Raw genomic sequence first — 15,792 nt, 5'->3', positions numbered from 1 at the left:
AACTCCTCACGTTGGATTAAATTGAATTAAATTTCTCAGTCCCTTTTTGATTTGTAAAAGCAATGTTATTTGGGAATTGTATCACTGGATAAGAAAGAAATAGTTTAATATTTTTTTCTAACATTCATTATAAACATATAAAAACTACGCTTTGAATCTGACATTTGTGTGTATGTTCCTTTTTTTTTTTTTGCGATATCACCCTGACATTCAGGCTGGAGTGCAATGGTGAGATCACAATTCGCTGCAGCCTTGATCTCCTGGGCTCAAGAGATCCTCCCACCTCAGCACACACCTAGGGAAAATTGGAGTGTGCTACTATGCCCAGCTAATTTTTAAATTTTTTTGTAGAGAAACGGTTGCAAACTTTTGAGCTGGTCTCAAACTTCTGAGCTCAAGCTATCCTCCTTAGCCTCCCAAAGTGCTGGGATTACAGGTATGAGCCACCTCACCTGGCCTGTTTGTTTCAAATACAAGGCTGAAGGTCCTTACCAAAGTGTCAGCCAGGTCTCTCCGGTAGACATATATCCGACCAGATGCCTCGAGGGATTTGGAGATGACTAAGTCATTTGGCTGAAGTTCATGCTTTTCTTTATTAAAAAAAAAAAAAGAATAATTAGAAATACAAGAGTAGCAGCAGTAGGCCTACACAGTATATTTAAAAAGTGAAACTTGCCAAAGAAAAATACTTTAAAGTAAACAGAACAAAGTGGATTAATTCAGCTCTGCACATGCTGTACAATGACACCAGTGGCATCACGAACAGCTCTCACTGCTCAGCGGCCAAAAAGTGGAGCCCTCTTGCAGTTCTTTCCTATAACATTTAGTCATTGTTTGGAACACAGAACAGTTTAAGAGAAACAGTAAAATGTACTCATCTAAGATAACCATACCATGTTAACACTGGTTACATTTAGGCCTGTTTTTGTTCTGATTTTTATCTAACTGTGCGTATATACACAAACAATTGCATTGATTTGCAATGATTTATGCATAGGCATTTATAATTATTGTGGATACACATATATTTGCAATTATTCCATACACAGTTTTATATTCTGATGTTCATGTTTAATTGGTTATATACCAATAGTATATACCAATACATATAACTGCCCTGGTATACAAAATTAAATACCAATAGTTCATTATACCATCATTTAATGTTTCCTCTGTTGTTGAACATTTAATGGTTTTTAATTTTGGGGGGTCATACAAATTAGATGGCATGATGTATGCTAAGTACTGGCACGGGGCCTGGCACATGGGGTTTGGTAAATGGGATCCATTATTATAGCAGCCATAATATATCCTGCTGAAGTCAACATCCTTACGTATAAATCTTTGATTATAAAGGATTTTCTTAAGATAAGCTCCTAGTGTTAGAATTACTAGGTCAAAGGGAATGAATATTTTTTATGTTTTTGATATAAACTACCAAATTGCTTTCTGATTTTTTTAAAGCCAATAGATTTTACTTAAAAATAAAGTACACTGATCATTACTTTTTTTTTTTTTTTCCTTTTTGAGATGTCGTTGCACTGTCACCCAGGCTGGAGTGCAATGGTGTGATTTCAGCTCACTGCAACCTCTGCCTCATAGGTTTAAGCAATTCTCCCACCTCAGCCTCCCAAGTAGCTGGGATTACAGGTGCCTGCTACCACACCTGGCTAATTTTGTATATTTGGTAGAGATGGAATTTCACCATGTTATCTAGGCTGATCTCAAACTCTTGACCTCAAGTGATCCGCTTGCCTTGGCTCCCAAAGTGCTGGGATTTTACAAGGTGTGAGCCACCATACCCAGCCTGATCATTACTTTTAGTAAGTTTGCTATTTTGCTAATACAAAAAGTAGATTCTCTGTTTACTTTATATTTCTTAACTACTAGGTTGAACATTTTTTGTATATTCCTCTTCTATCTTATTTTTCTTGTTGCAAATTCCTATCCTTTGACCATTTTCTACCACAGCTGGAGCCCTCTTAAAACAAAATAGCTTTCTTCATAGAAAATACCCTACCCCCACCTACAAAATGCATAGGGGAGTAGACTAAAGTCATACTAAAGTTTATTTCACTGTGACACAATCAACTTCTCCTAAGGGAGCTATCCAGCATGACTGGGAAATGCAATATTCTATAGGCCTTTTCTAGACAGCTTCATTGGTCCAAATACAAAGTGTGGTTTTGAACATTTCTGTTTAATGCAGAGTATACAAATAATAATCTAATGTATTATTTATGGCCCAACATTGTAAAGATCCATAGTGTTATAATACTGGGCTGGTGACTTGTACAGTGGATGTTCTCACATGGCTGGGTTCTGAAGTTCCATTTCCTAGGTTTCATTGGCTCCTTCTTTATTTAGCTATAATTTCTTGCAGCCCTTTCTATGCCTACATATACCTTAAATCTGAATTTATGAGAGCCATTCACACTTTATAGAATAAAATGTCATGATTTTCTGACAGCAGTTTTTCTATTTGCTGAGAAACATTTCATCCCATCCCTTTATTTTCAGGTTTATCACTATACTATGAAAGATAACAACTAACAGAATTTTGGCTGGGCGCGGTGGCTCATGCCTGTAATCCCAGCACTTTGGGAGGCCGAGGCAAGGCGGGCTGATCACAAGGTCAAGAGATCGAGACCATCCTGGCCAACACAGTGAAACCCCGTCTCTACTAAAAAACAAAAAAAATTAGCTGGGCGTGGTGGCGCACGCCTGTAGTCCCAGCTACTTGGGAGGCTGAGGCAGGGGCACTGCTTGAATCCGGGAGGTGGAGGCTGCAGTGGCCACTGCACTTCAGTCTGGCACCTGGCAACACAGCAAGACTCTGTCTCAAAAAAATAAAAGAAACAAATAAATAAAACTAACAGAATTTTAACCTCTCAATAACTAGGTAGTTTATTGTTACGACATACATATAACTACCCTGGGTACAAAACAGCTAAAAACCTACTAAAGCTATGAGAACGATACTATTGCTCCTTTCAGGAAAATCCATAAAACCTCCAACATCTCCGACATCTTAAAACTTTTTTTTTGACAAAAAGAAAAAAGTCTTATCATTTCTTTTTGAAGTAGCACTAAAATATAATTTATTAAAAATTATGTAACTAGAACAAGGAATGCATTAAAGCTCTTGAGTTTGTTTTCTTCATCAAAACATTATTGTTTGGGGGATAAAAAGGCAAAAAAAAAAAAAAGTAGAGGATGGAAAATAATGGCACATTTCCAAATCTGTGGGATAATTCAAGAGATATGCTGCTATTTCTAGTGATGATTAGCAATGGGTCTATACGCATTATAATGCTATTGCCCACCCTAATGAATCTAATTTAATAGAGCGTGAAAATGGTATGTCACAGCCACCAAACAGATATTGGGTAGTGAAAGAACAGCTCATTAACTGCCAGCACGAGTCCCTGGGTTGACTCTGAGTCAGCTCCCAAGGGAGATGGGTCTCAGTTGTGCTGCAAAGTTCATTCGGCTCTTCCTTCTCTGGCATCTTCTGTCTGTATGGGGACCCCAGGATCACTCCCTGTAGTGGTGCTACCTTGAGAGGCAGATGCTCAAGCTTAATTCTGCTTAATTAAGCAGTATTGATGAAGCTTAAAATCCTTTTATATCTTTGGTCACTTGAAAATTAAACATAACGCACATTTATCACACCTATTTGAAATATATTATTAAAAATTGAACCACTACTTAGTTAAAATTCATTTAGCCCTCATGTTTCTCAAATTCTTTTTTTCTAGATCATGTTTTGCTAAGATACACAATTAGAGCCCTCGGAGAGGGAGGAGGGCCACAGAGAAAGGCTTCATTTGCAAACGTAATCCACCAGCTTGCAGGACCATTTTACCTGCCTGAGCAACAGAGCACTAGGAAGAAGATTCTGTCACATAATACTTTATACCCTCAAGTATATTATTATACACATCTCCTAACTGGAGAATGGTAACAAAGGGTAAACAGGAATGCAATTTATCTGCTCCCTTCACCCGCCCACATCCCGGGTTGATTAGTCCACACAGTACTCACGTTTTTCAACTACTGATGCTAAGTCACTTTCTTTGTATTTTTTTCTCAGGGTTAAGGAGATATTAAATAAAGATTGCAAACCAAAAAAGGAGGCCAGCAACATTGAGATCTGACAGGCTCCAGTGAAAACTAAGGGGTCTGTTCAAGCTGCACAGATCAATAGTGTCAGCTTGTAATCTGTGTGATCTTATTCAAAACAGACAATAAACCATTCTCTGAGGATAAATAAGGCCCAACAGAAGGAAAGGCTGTAACCAGGCCTCACTCCCCATGTCCACCTAAAGGAATACTGCTGTGTGAGCTTTCACCTTATTGTACAGTTTGTCTTTCTTTCAATAGGGAGTCTTTAACCATTAAATTGTCAGCCCGCAATATGACTAGTTCAAGGCAATCTTTCCTTTTTCCTTCCCCCGTAAAGTAATTTCACTCTTTAGAAATTTCCCAAGTTAATTTAAATATGAAAATAGAAGGCTTATCTGGAGTACAAAATATGAAAAGCTTTATAATGTATTTCAAAACACTAGCATGCCTCTCTATTCAGTTCTTGGGGAGAAAATTCAGTATCCCACAGTACCCAACTGTTGTCATGGAAACACTTCTGGTAGGCAGCTTCTTATTGTTCCTGCGGTCATTCAGCTGCGGGCCCAGAAGGGAGGAGCTGCACTTTTACTCTACAAAAACGCCAACCCTCCCCTTTTGAAGGAGATCAGTGAAAGATTAATATTCAAGGATAGAAAACAACTTACCCCCAGAGAATGTGATGGCCACCAGAGCCAGATCCTCTTCTGCATACTGGATCTTTTCTGCCACGACTTTTAGGATCTCTTGGGCTGTACTGGAAACTTTTGCCTTCACACTGACATAGGAATGCTCCGTTATATACACGTGGCAGAAAACTGCACAAGTGAAAAAAACTGTTTGTAAACAGAGAACAGTGGTCATGACATACAGACTTTTCCAAATCAAGGCACCTGGATCAACTCTTCCAAATCAACCCACCTTCCTATTCCGTTCAGTATAGCACATATAGAGTTAGATTTGCATATTTATATATGCACATGAGCATCTGAGGGTGTATGTCTATAAGTGTATGCTTGCAAACACATGAAACTCAGATATTACAAAGCCAGCCAACAAGCAAGAGTGGTGTTTAATCTTTTCATACTGTGCTGAGAGACCTGAGTCAGGCAAGTGTGTACTCATGGTAGAAACCACCTGACCATAATATAGTGGAACCTGTGGTACACAGACTGTACTTTTAAATCCCTTCTTTGACAGTTTCTGAGATCTCCCAAAGCTACATATTAAAATGTCTAATTCATAAATTTTTACTTTACACTCCATTTCAGGACAATCTCAGTGCCCCAATCAAGAACATCATCGTATTTTGCTATTAGAATTCACTAAAGCTTATCTAAAAATCTGTCATCTGCCTTGGTTTTTGTGTTCAGCTTTCTCAGTCATTTAAGAATGACTCCCGTTCCCCCGTCAAGGTAGTGAAGAATTTAGTTTCCAAATGGAGGTCACATTTCTAGCCTTTTAAATTTCCTTTTCACTGTCTGTGATGCTAATAATTATTACTAGGATGTTATCACTATCAGGGTGAATGGGTCCTGGAAATGTTTTCTTTATGATATTAATATCGGAAACTGTTTTAATAGCAATGGAAGTAACCGACACGTTGCCTCTTGTATCAGCTACTATAAATGTATAAAATGCACTATCTTCTTTCAAATCGACAGAAGGACAATAATATACTTAGATATTCTACTCTTTGGTATTAAAAAAAAAATTGGGAGTGAAGCTTCTAGAGAAATTTTATATGCAGCTTAAATGGCACCACAAAACAAACCCAGGAATTTCATAGAAATGCAAATGAAGCAAAAGTCTAACTGTGAGTTTATATGCATAGAATCTCAAAGTAAACACACCACCAGGAGACATTTGACATATTTGGTTTGGTTGGGTACGTCGTCGCTAAAACAATAGCATCTAACAAATAGTTGTTTTATGTTTTGCCAACAGACTAGCAAGAGAGAAAAAGGCTTTCCTCCTTCCATGGAAAGATGAAATTTTTCAGCAAGACAAAATCCAGTCTTTAAACCACTAAATGCAAGTTAAGTTTACATCTTGCTAAATAAACTGATAAACGAAAAGAGGCTAGGGTCCTTGAAATACTTTGCCTCTTTGCAGCTTAGCTTGGAAAACTGTATGATTAAACTATAAGACAAATGGGCAAGGAAGGTCAGCAACCAATGAATTAGGAAGTTAGATAATTTTGTTAGCTCTTTCACTTGGTACAGATGGCACTTAATATGAGCCAACAGAACCATCTATCAGGAGCATTATATACAAATACCATCTAATGGAATAAGCATCCTTGTGACTTCAAAGTTCCAGAAATTGGGCAAATACTAAATGATCACACTCAGAATTTCAGCATATGGAGAAAGATGAGTCAAAAGAGAGGGTCTGTGAGTCAATCCCATTAAAATTTTAATTTGCTGTGTTTTCCAGCTCTGCACTTGACTCAACCTTTATCTAAAAGGAGAAAACCACTATTAAGATTTCTCGTTCCTCTTTAAAGTAGTAACATAGAAAAGACCATCAGCATCTTCAGGGTGCCAAAAAGGTTTTACCCCTTGTGTTGAATGAACAGCCCTCTTCAGGGGAAGCTATGAGCCTCTTCCATACAAATGAGCAGTGACTGAGGGCACAGGAGATGGGTGGCACTGCCCACAGAGCCTAGCCTTGCAGGAGTTTCCACCGTGCAGCCTTCTGTCCATTATTTAATCCAAGAGTTTCTTCTCATGGACTGAGTCATGGACTGACTCAGTTTAAACTCTGCACATTGACTTTAGTGATCCTTCCAGTTAGTCATAGGCAATGGGCTGATGAAGGCAGGGAGGAGATGGTTCTAGGATAAAAAGGCTGAGTTTCCTGATCATTTTTACCTCTTCTCAAGAATGCAAGGAGGCTCTAGGCATTGTCTACTTTCCTTGCTTCCCAAATTATAAGTATCCTTGGTGCTTGGGACAGAATTATATGATCTAAGACAACTATGATGCTCAAAGCAAGAAAAGAAAAACCATGCTATTTGATGCTAACATGCTTATCTGAGGGGTGACAGATAGAAATGAAGTTACTCAGGCTGATGCGCCAATGTCGGAGAAAAATGGTGGCTAACTGCTACCTACCCCCAAACCCTCACTTAAAACCATACTCACTTTCCTCCGTTTCAGTCACAGTTCCTCTGTGCTGGAGCCAGTTCTCCTTAAGACTGAATTGGTGGAAAAGGGCTTTATTCTGTGAGATGGGAGAAAGAGAACAATGAATGAATGTATTACTGCCTTTTGGAAAACCATAGCTGTTTACAACATGTTCCAAAAGAGCTAGCCAATTTTTTTTTTTAATATGAAATTCCCCCATCCAGTCTTAGAGAAATAAACTGGGAGTTGCCTCAATTAATGCAAACGCTGGTGGAGATTCTGAGCAATCTGATGGGCCTGGGCTAAGACCAGCAGCAGGCCAAAAGCCCCAATCTTTATTCCCTGCAACACGATTTTTCACATCTGCCTATTACAAACATCCACAGATTCTCCTGAGATAAACATCATTTCCCCCTCCCAACATTAATCTCTAAGGTATAGTTATCACAATCTGATCCTCTGCTATTAAATTGTTCACAGAAGCAACTTTGAGATGGTTTCAATACCTCTGCTGTAGTACAGTGACTTTCCTAAGGGACACAGGTATGCTGTTCATTACGATGATCCACCTGATACATCTGTGTCTCCAAAACTTGTGCCTGACATCTGTCTACATTTTCTCCTCATCAAATTGGACTGGGAACACATTCCCACCTGCTACCTTCTCTCTTTCTGTTGTATTAAAAGAGTAAATATTTTCCTTATGAGACTCCTTTCCTCTTAGAGTCAAGATTCTTCCTGCCTGGATTTTTTTTTTGACATAAACATTTTAAAATTCAAATTTATATCACTCTGGGGATAGCAGGAAGCCCTGAGACTCTAAAATGCACCATAAAATCAGCAGAATGTCAAAAAGTCAAGGGTACACAGCTGAAATCAGACCTATACCAGCACAGGGATACAAAAGCAAAGCAGGAAAGCGCAGGGAAGCTGCAGCCCCAGGCGCCCTGCCGTGTCGTGTTATGCTCGAGGCAGTATTCATTTTAATTACGAAACATGCCAAGGGAGGCAAGGCAAGGTCTCCAAACCGGATCACCTCATTTTAGGTACAGAAGCATCTGCTTACCTTTTTTTGTGGTGAATATTCATCTACAGTACTGAAGAGGAAAAAAAAAAAAATGACAAGAAGTCAGTCTTTGTCCCAAACCCAGAATAATGCAGCATTGTTACGGAAGACTAATTTTCCGGCACTAGACAGAGGTATGTTGCTCTTTAAAAAAGATAAAACACAGTATTCATTAATTTACTATGTACAACACACTTGACATTGGGCTATGAATTTCAAATGAGCCGGGAAGTAAAGAAGTTATCGATTCCACAGATGTATTTTGCCTTCCACCTACAGAAAGTACAGCTCAGAAGTGAGGGAGGAACTGGATCTGCTTAGTCCACGGGAACTCAGTCCACAGAAATGAGGATTTTTTTTAAATTGCAATAATCAGTCCATAGAACTAAGTTTTCTCATACAGTGATAGTGATAGATTTTAGGTGATATTATGCTATTTAGATAGCTAAAGGCACATCTTTTCCAGGATGTGGTCTCTGTGCGGTGGAACTGGGAACACTCTGCCCATCTCTGATCATCTCGGCAAAATTCCACCTTCAAGTGCCCTCTGAAGGCCCCCTCTACTGATGAAGGAGCCAGTACTGGGGACAATTTCATACATCACTAGGTGAACTATAAATTAAGGGTATCAATCTTGCTCTCAGAAAGAAACATTTTCTCCTCTATTTATGCACTGGGGCTAGACAAAAAAATGTTATGAGTTTTACATTTAGGGCTTGAACCTTATTCTAGAATCTAAAGATATTTCATAATTTTATAAAATAGGTAAGAATCATTTCCTTTTTGAGACAGAATCTCGCTCTGTCACCCAGGCTGGACTGCAGTGGCATGATCAGTGTTCACTGCCGCCTTGACCTCTAGGGCTCAAGTGATCCTCCTGCCTCAGCCTCCCAAGTAGCTGGAACTACAGGCATGTGCCACCATGCCCGGCTAAGTTTCTATTTTTTTTGTAGAGGCTGGGTCTCACAAGGGTGATCTTAAACTCCTAGACTCCTGGACACATGTGATTCTCCCACCTCTGCCTCCCAAAGTGCTGGAATTACAGGTGTGAGCCACAGTGCCTGACCAAGAATTATTTCTTAACATCATATTCTTCTTTTGCTCTGCTGTTCTCCATTTTTGTGTAGGTTTCTAAAATGAAATGTATTACATTTCTATTAATGTATTTGATGAAATGTGTTTACACGTTTTAAACCATGAATTAAAGTTTCCCAGCTGTAACAGGTCTGCCTCACAGCACAGAGCAACTTCCATACGGGGGATTATTTTGATGACAAGGCTATTCTTTTTTTCTTTTTTTTGATTTCATTTACTAGTTCATATTTTCATATCAGCCTTAGGCTATGGAAACTTAACATAAGGTACACTGTAATAGAAGAGGACCTCCAACATTCACAGCATTCATCTCTAGGGTACTGTGCTAATTTGCACTTTACTTTTAAATCTCTCAGTATAAGATTTGGATGACTGAGGACTAAAGTATACACATGGTTTGCTACCTAAGATTAATTTATACAGATGTTTCATTTGCAATGAGGTCTCCCTTTACTAAAATTAGGTCAAGCTTTAAATCACAAATCAGTAATCTGAAAGCCTTGAATTAACATTTTCTATGAGAGGTGCAATTTGTGACTGTTGAAATCTTAATAGAAGCTTTTACAACTTGACAATATATGTGCTTCATGTTTATGAAATATAAACTACATTGTAAATCAGACAACAATTCTTCTCTTCAGATGAACTCTGTGGCTAAATATGAAGACTAAATGACGTGATGTTTTCTTTTACTGAAATTATTAAGGGGACTGAAAGGCAATATCACTAACAGTAAAGTCGGTGTTGCCAATCTAAAAGATTAATGCCAGATACCTAGGGGATACTTTGACATGCCAAGAGTCATTGAGTAAATGGCTTTTTGTAATCTTTCTAAATTGATAAAGAAACCTCAGGGAGCCCATAAAAATTGAGCTTTTAAAGTGCTCCACAGTCTGGGTGTGGTGACTCACACCTGTAATCCCAGCACTTTGGGAGGCTGAGGCGGTCGAATCACCTGAAGTAGGGAGTTCAAGATCAGCACAGACAACATGGCAAAACCCCATTTCTACTAAAAATACAAAAATTAGCCAGGTGTGGTGGTGCATGTCTGTAATTCCAGCTACTTAGGAGGCTGAGGCATGAAAATCACTTGAACCCAGGAGGTGGAGGTTGCAGTGAGCCAAGATCGCGCTGCTGCATTCCAGCCTGGGCAGCAAAGTGAGACTATGACTCAAAAAATAAAATAAAATAAAACAAAACAAAATAAAATGTTCCACAATTCCCTGAGATCTATTTATAAAATGCTTCCTCCCTACTCCATAGAGATAGCTACAAGCCCCACAATGACAAGTTAAACAGACTTTTAAAATTAAGTAATGATTGACTAATTGTTTATATGCACTTGATTGTTATGACTCAGGTTGTTTTTACTATACCAAACACGGTTAAAACAATAGTCAGTGAGCTGAATTCGATTTTATTTCATTTTGAGTTATAAGAACAAAACACACAATTTACTACTAGAAAAGCTAAAGCATCAAGATGAATCTGAGTCAAAATGTTTAGAATCAACTTTTATGTATAAGGCATTCCAAACTCTCCCATATTTGCTACTGCTTTCTTTCATTAACTATACTTAGGAAAATGAAATACTTACTGACGACGGTGCATTCCAAGTATCTTTTGAAATTCTTTCAACTCTTTTTCAAGTATTGGATATTCATAAACATCATCCAGTACATTCCTGTATATAGTCTGGAGAAAAAAGACAAATGACAGCTGAGTAGTTGAATGCCTATTTTGTAGGGATTAAGACTCATACCATGGCTATCCTAACAGAGGAAAGAAGGAGGGATTCAGGACAATGCACAGTTTTCACAGGTGTCAGTGAGATCCAGACTGGGATCATAACTCCTAGCTCTTCACTCAAATGCCATGGCTTCCTATTTGCTGTTAGGGCTGTAGGTGGGAATTCTGGAAAAAGAATTCTAGAGATCCCTGGCTGGCTAGCTACTAGAGATTTCCATGATCATTCTATATCTTAAAAAAATAGTATCAGCTAGGTGTAGTGGCTCAGGCTATAATCCCAACATTTTGGGAGGCTGAGTGGGGAGGATTGCTTGAGCTGAGTATGAGACTAGCCTGGGCAACAAAGCAAGACTCTATCTCAAAAAAAAAAGAAAAAAATAACTGAGTGTGGTAGTGCATGCCTTTAGTCTCAGATAGCTGGGAGGCTGAGGTGCAAGGATCTCTCAAGCTCAAGAGTTTGAGGTTGCAGTGCACTATGACTGCATCACTGCACTACAGCCTGGGTAACAGAGGGAGACCCTGTTTCAGCTCCTCCCACCAAACATTCCACATAATCATTTGGGAGAAAAAAAGACAATTGAATTGAATTAAGCAGTTGCTTTGAAAACAACATGAATTTAAAGAGTTGGTTGGACTCGTTTTTAACTGGATGCCTAAATGACAACTAAGTGTTGAATTCAAAGTGGTTTCCTTCATGAAAGGCTGAGTCTATTTAGGCAGTTGTTAACTCTGAACTCAAATTCTTCCTTGCTAGAAATCCACTGCATTCCTTCTCTGTCTTAACCTGTAGACTTAATACGATTTTGGTGGCCAAAGGAATCCAACTGTCTTACTAATTCTCTCTCCAGAGAATCATCTGTGTTGAAAAGATATTGATGCCTATTAATTAGAAAAATCAGTTTGTCTCACTCCAAATGTAAATCTAGACTACATCTATTATACAAATTATTATTGCTTAAAATTATCTAAGTATGCCATGTCTGACAAATGTTTCATAGAACATATATTGTCAACAGAGTTTTTTTTTTTTTTTTTTTTTTTTTTTCTAAGACAGAGTCTTGCTCTGTCACCCAGGCTGGAGTGCAGTGGTGTGATCTTGGCTCACTGTGACCCCTGCCTCCAGGGTTCAAGCAATTTTCCCCCCTCAGCCTCCTGAGTAGCTGGGATGTCAATATAGTTTTAAAATAAGTAATGTTTTATGCAAATATTGTATATATAGAACTAGTTACTTCAAACTTATAATGAATATCAACCTAATAAACTATATCAAATTTTGAATGTTTTGGTTTACCTTCTTTAATTATTTCATTAGCAATCAAAATTTCCATGGCTTTTAGATAGGGAATATCAAACTCCAGAAGTCAAAATAAATGTATATATTCTCTGAATCACAACTTCACTATCACAAGGAAGCTGAATGACTTATCTACAAAGGAGATTTTTGAAATGCAGATCTAAAAATAAAACCGGTTATTTGGCATCAAAGAATATCTGGAAATGTTGGATTACCTTTAAAAACATTTTTGAATGTTCATCTTCATGTAACCAGTCTTTGTACAGAGCAATCCACTGGGAAACAAGATGTAAGACTTTACGTTTCCTACGAGGAACATCTGAGTTTTCTTCTTTGTCTTGATACTTCTTAGCAGAATAGGTGCAAATGGTTAAGAAAAAATCATATGGTTGAAAATAAAAAAAATACAAAGACATCCATTTACTCTCATTTTTACAAAACAGGGAAGGCATACAAGTATATAAACATGCAGGAAGAATAAAATATGCATAGGGAGAGCAAAAGGTGTACACTGAAGAGAGCAAAAGTAAACTGAGGAAAATGACTGAAGCATATTCGGTGGGCAGCCAGGAAGTGAAGGGTTGGACCATTTCACTGGCAGCTGGTGACGTGGTTCCACAGGCAGCATGCGGTTAATGCCAGCTCAAGGAGATACTAGGTGACCCGTGAATTTCAACAGTGACTCTGAGAACTGGCCTCACTACACAGGTGAATACTATTTCAATACATTTGAGGTCAGAAGTAGGCCAGATGCTGTCTGATTCTCAGAAATTCACATTCTGTAAAACCAGGTACTTCTAAAGTAGTACCTAATGAGTATAGATTTATGGGACATGATTTGTAACATGATTCAAATGCCCACTCCTAGGAATTTACTTGAAGAAAACATGGGATACCTGTGCAAACACAGAGGTAAAAGGGACTAATTTTCATTTTGATTAAAATTTTTTAAAAATAGGAAATAACCTCAATGCCTCAACAAGCGAGAACAGTTGACTAAATCATTATATATCCACTTAATGGACTATTCAGCAGCCATAAAAATGATGGTTCAGCAGTACATTTACTGACAGAGAATATGCACAATGTATTGTTGAGTAGAAATGCAAGGAAGAAAATAATATGTTAGGATGATTTACTTCTGTTAACAATGTTTATTTATATGAATAATCTCACTATCTGGAGGGATACATATTGAATAGTTAACAGTGGCTTCTCAAGGTAATAAGATTTCAGAGCACATAAATTATTGTTATTGTACTTATTAGCATTTCCTAATTTATATACAATGACCATATGTTAACTATGCTGCTAAAATTACATAAAAATAACAACCTCAAAGGCAAAATCTTTAAATTACTAAGAATGCAACAGCAGCTTGGCATATTCCAAACCAATCTATTCTAGTTGTCTCCAAAACGGTAATTTCTGAGTGTCTTGGACACATTAAAAAGATGACGAGGAATAGGAAATGCTATGACACCAAACACTTGAGGGTTGTTGGACAGGATTACATATTCTTTAACACTGATATACAATTGCAAAATTGGAATAAACTTTATGTCAGGCTTTGTAAATATTTTAAAATATAATTTAGTCAATGTCTCCCCACCCTGCAAAAATACATTAAGATCATCTTTGATTTCCACCTGTGAAATAAACTGAGGCAAACACAAAAAAATCGGTATTTCTTTTAGTTTTTCTCTTGAAAGGAAAAATTTAATAAAGATTTATCTAGGCCAACCATGGTGGCTGATGCCTATAATCCCAGCACTTTGGGAGACTGAGGCAGGAGGATGTTTGAGCCCAGGAGTTTAAGACCAGCCTAGGCAACAAAGTGAGGCCTCATCTCTACAAAGAAAAATATTAACTGGGTGTGGTGATGCACACCTGTAGTCCCAGCTAGTTGGGAGGCTGAGACAGGAGGATCACTTGAGGCTGGGAAGTTGAGGCTGCAGTGAGCCATGATTGAGCTACTCTACTCCTGCCTGGATGACAGAGCAAGACCTGTCTCAAAGATTTATCTTATATTATTTCCACTTAAACGTTCTTCTCTTTTTTTCCTGTGAATATAATGCCTTCACTAGTATAAAGAAAAAAAATCTAGAAAATTAAGAAATACAATTTTTTTGGTCAGCATATGTAAACGAAGATACGAACTTTGTATTCAAGGTGCATGTTCTACAATTATAGACTAGCAGAATAAAGCAATCAAGAAGTGACACTTCAACCACAGTTCTCCATCTGTAAACAGTTATCTGCTTTACCTTGTTTTCCTCCCTGCAAGAAATATATTTAAAATATATTTACTGGTTAAATTTGCATTTGCATTAATCTGATTTCCAAAATTAGGATACAGACATTCTTTTACATTTTGTCTATGCTAGATTACACTGATTTATAAGTTTAGCTGCTGATGTGAATAGTGAGAAGGCATGTGGTGAGAGTTATAACTTCTATGTAATGCACAGAATATTAGGGGGCCCAGAGCTATAAACTTAATGCTTTTCATGATGATAAAAGGTGAAAGCTATTAAATACTATTACAATAAAAATGCTTATCTAAAATATCTAAACCCAGCACGAATAGCTCTAATCTATAAATAATGTTTTAAAAATCATTGGAAAAAACAAACAGAAGTAATTTAGACCACTTTTCAGAAGTTGGCTGTAGTGGAATATGTAACACATCTTCACTAAGATGTGCATAAAAATAACTCAGGTTAAATACAGATTCCCTTTTTTGTTTGTGGTATTATTTCATAAAAGGCAGACTTCAAATTTATAGAAACAATCATAAAGAAAGGCTTCTGGCTTCTTAGAGTTCATGGGTTTTGATTAGAAAGGCTCATAAAAATCTGAACTAAATTTTTATATATAATGTCTTAGTCAAAGACTGAAAAGACATTAAATTATTAAATGATAATCACAAATAATATTAGGATCGTAGTTTAAAAATGTAGTTTGAAGGCATCTCATTTGTTATAAATACATTTTATATTACTTAATGGATGGCAATTGTTTTAGAAATATGTTAGCATTAACATGTACATGAAATTAGCTCACAGATATTTTTCCAAAATACTTTTGAAGAACGAGATGTTCAAAATCTTATAGTTATTGCTAAATGTCTTAGCAACACCCCACTTGAAAGCTTGAAGGAAATCTGCACATATTATGGAAACTTTCCAAATTCAAAACTAACCAACAATGTTTCAAGATCAATTTTATGAACTGGTTCTAAAAAGTATCAGAATACCTACTATAGCTTTGTTTGGTCATAGGATATAGTAAAGGATTAAAATGTAATCATCATTTCTAGTTATATACTT

The 15,792-nt window shown here is 37.3% G+C and overlaps 1 protein-coding gene across 2 annotated transcripts in view; it reads right to left on the bottom strand.

Moving 5' to 3' along the window:
* RAPGEF5 (Rap guanine nucleotide exchange factor 5) overlaps positions 1–15,792 on the bottom strand; it is a 249,102-nt gene that overhangs the window by 31,388 nt on the left and 201,922 nt on the right. Inside the window, exons 13-18 of one of the 2 annotated variants that reach the window (XM_032287013.1) lie at positions 12,676–12,820; positions 11,015–11,112; positions 8,323–8,353; positions 7,275–7,353; positions 4,794–4,943; positions 493–590 (exon numbers count right to left, since the gene is read on the bottom strand). In XM_032287013.1, the coding sequence (XP_032142904.1) occupies positions 493–590; positions 4,794–4,943; positions 7,275–7,353; positions 8,323–8,353; positions 11,015–11,112; positions 12,676–12,820 (601 nt within the window). Of the gene's footprint in view, positions 1–492; positions 591–4,793; positions 4,962–7,274; positions 7,354–8,322; positions 8,354–11,014; positions 11,113–12,675; positions 12,821–15,792 lie in introns of both variants that reach the window. The other variant, XM_032287012.1, reaches the window with a different exon arrangement.

This window comes from Sapajus apella, unplaced genomic scaffold (assembly GCF_009761245.1).
Source record: "Sapajus apella isolate SASKATOON/1434 unplaced genomic scaffold, GSC_monkey_1.0 scaffold19, whole genome shotgun sequence".
Classification (NCBI taxonomy): domain Eukaryota; kingdom Metazoa; phylum Chordata; class Mammalia; order Primates; family Cebidae; genus Sapajus; species Sapajus apella.
Note: the sequence above shows the minus strand (reverse complement) of the source record. Positions and strands in the feature narration are given on the sequence as shown.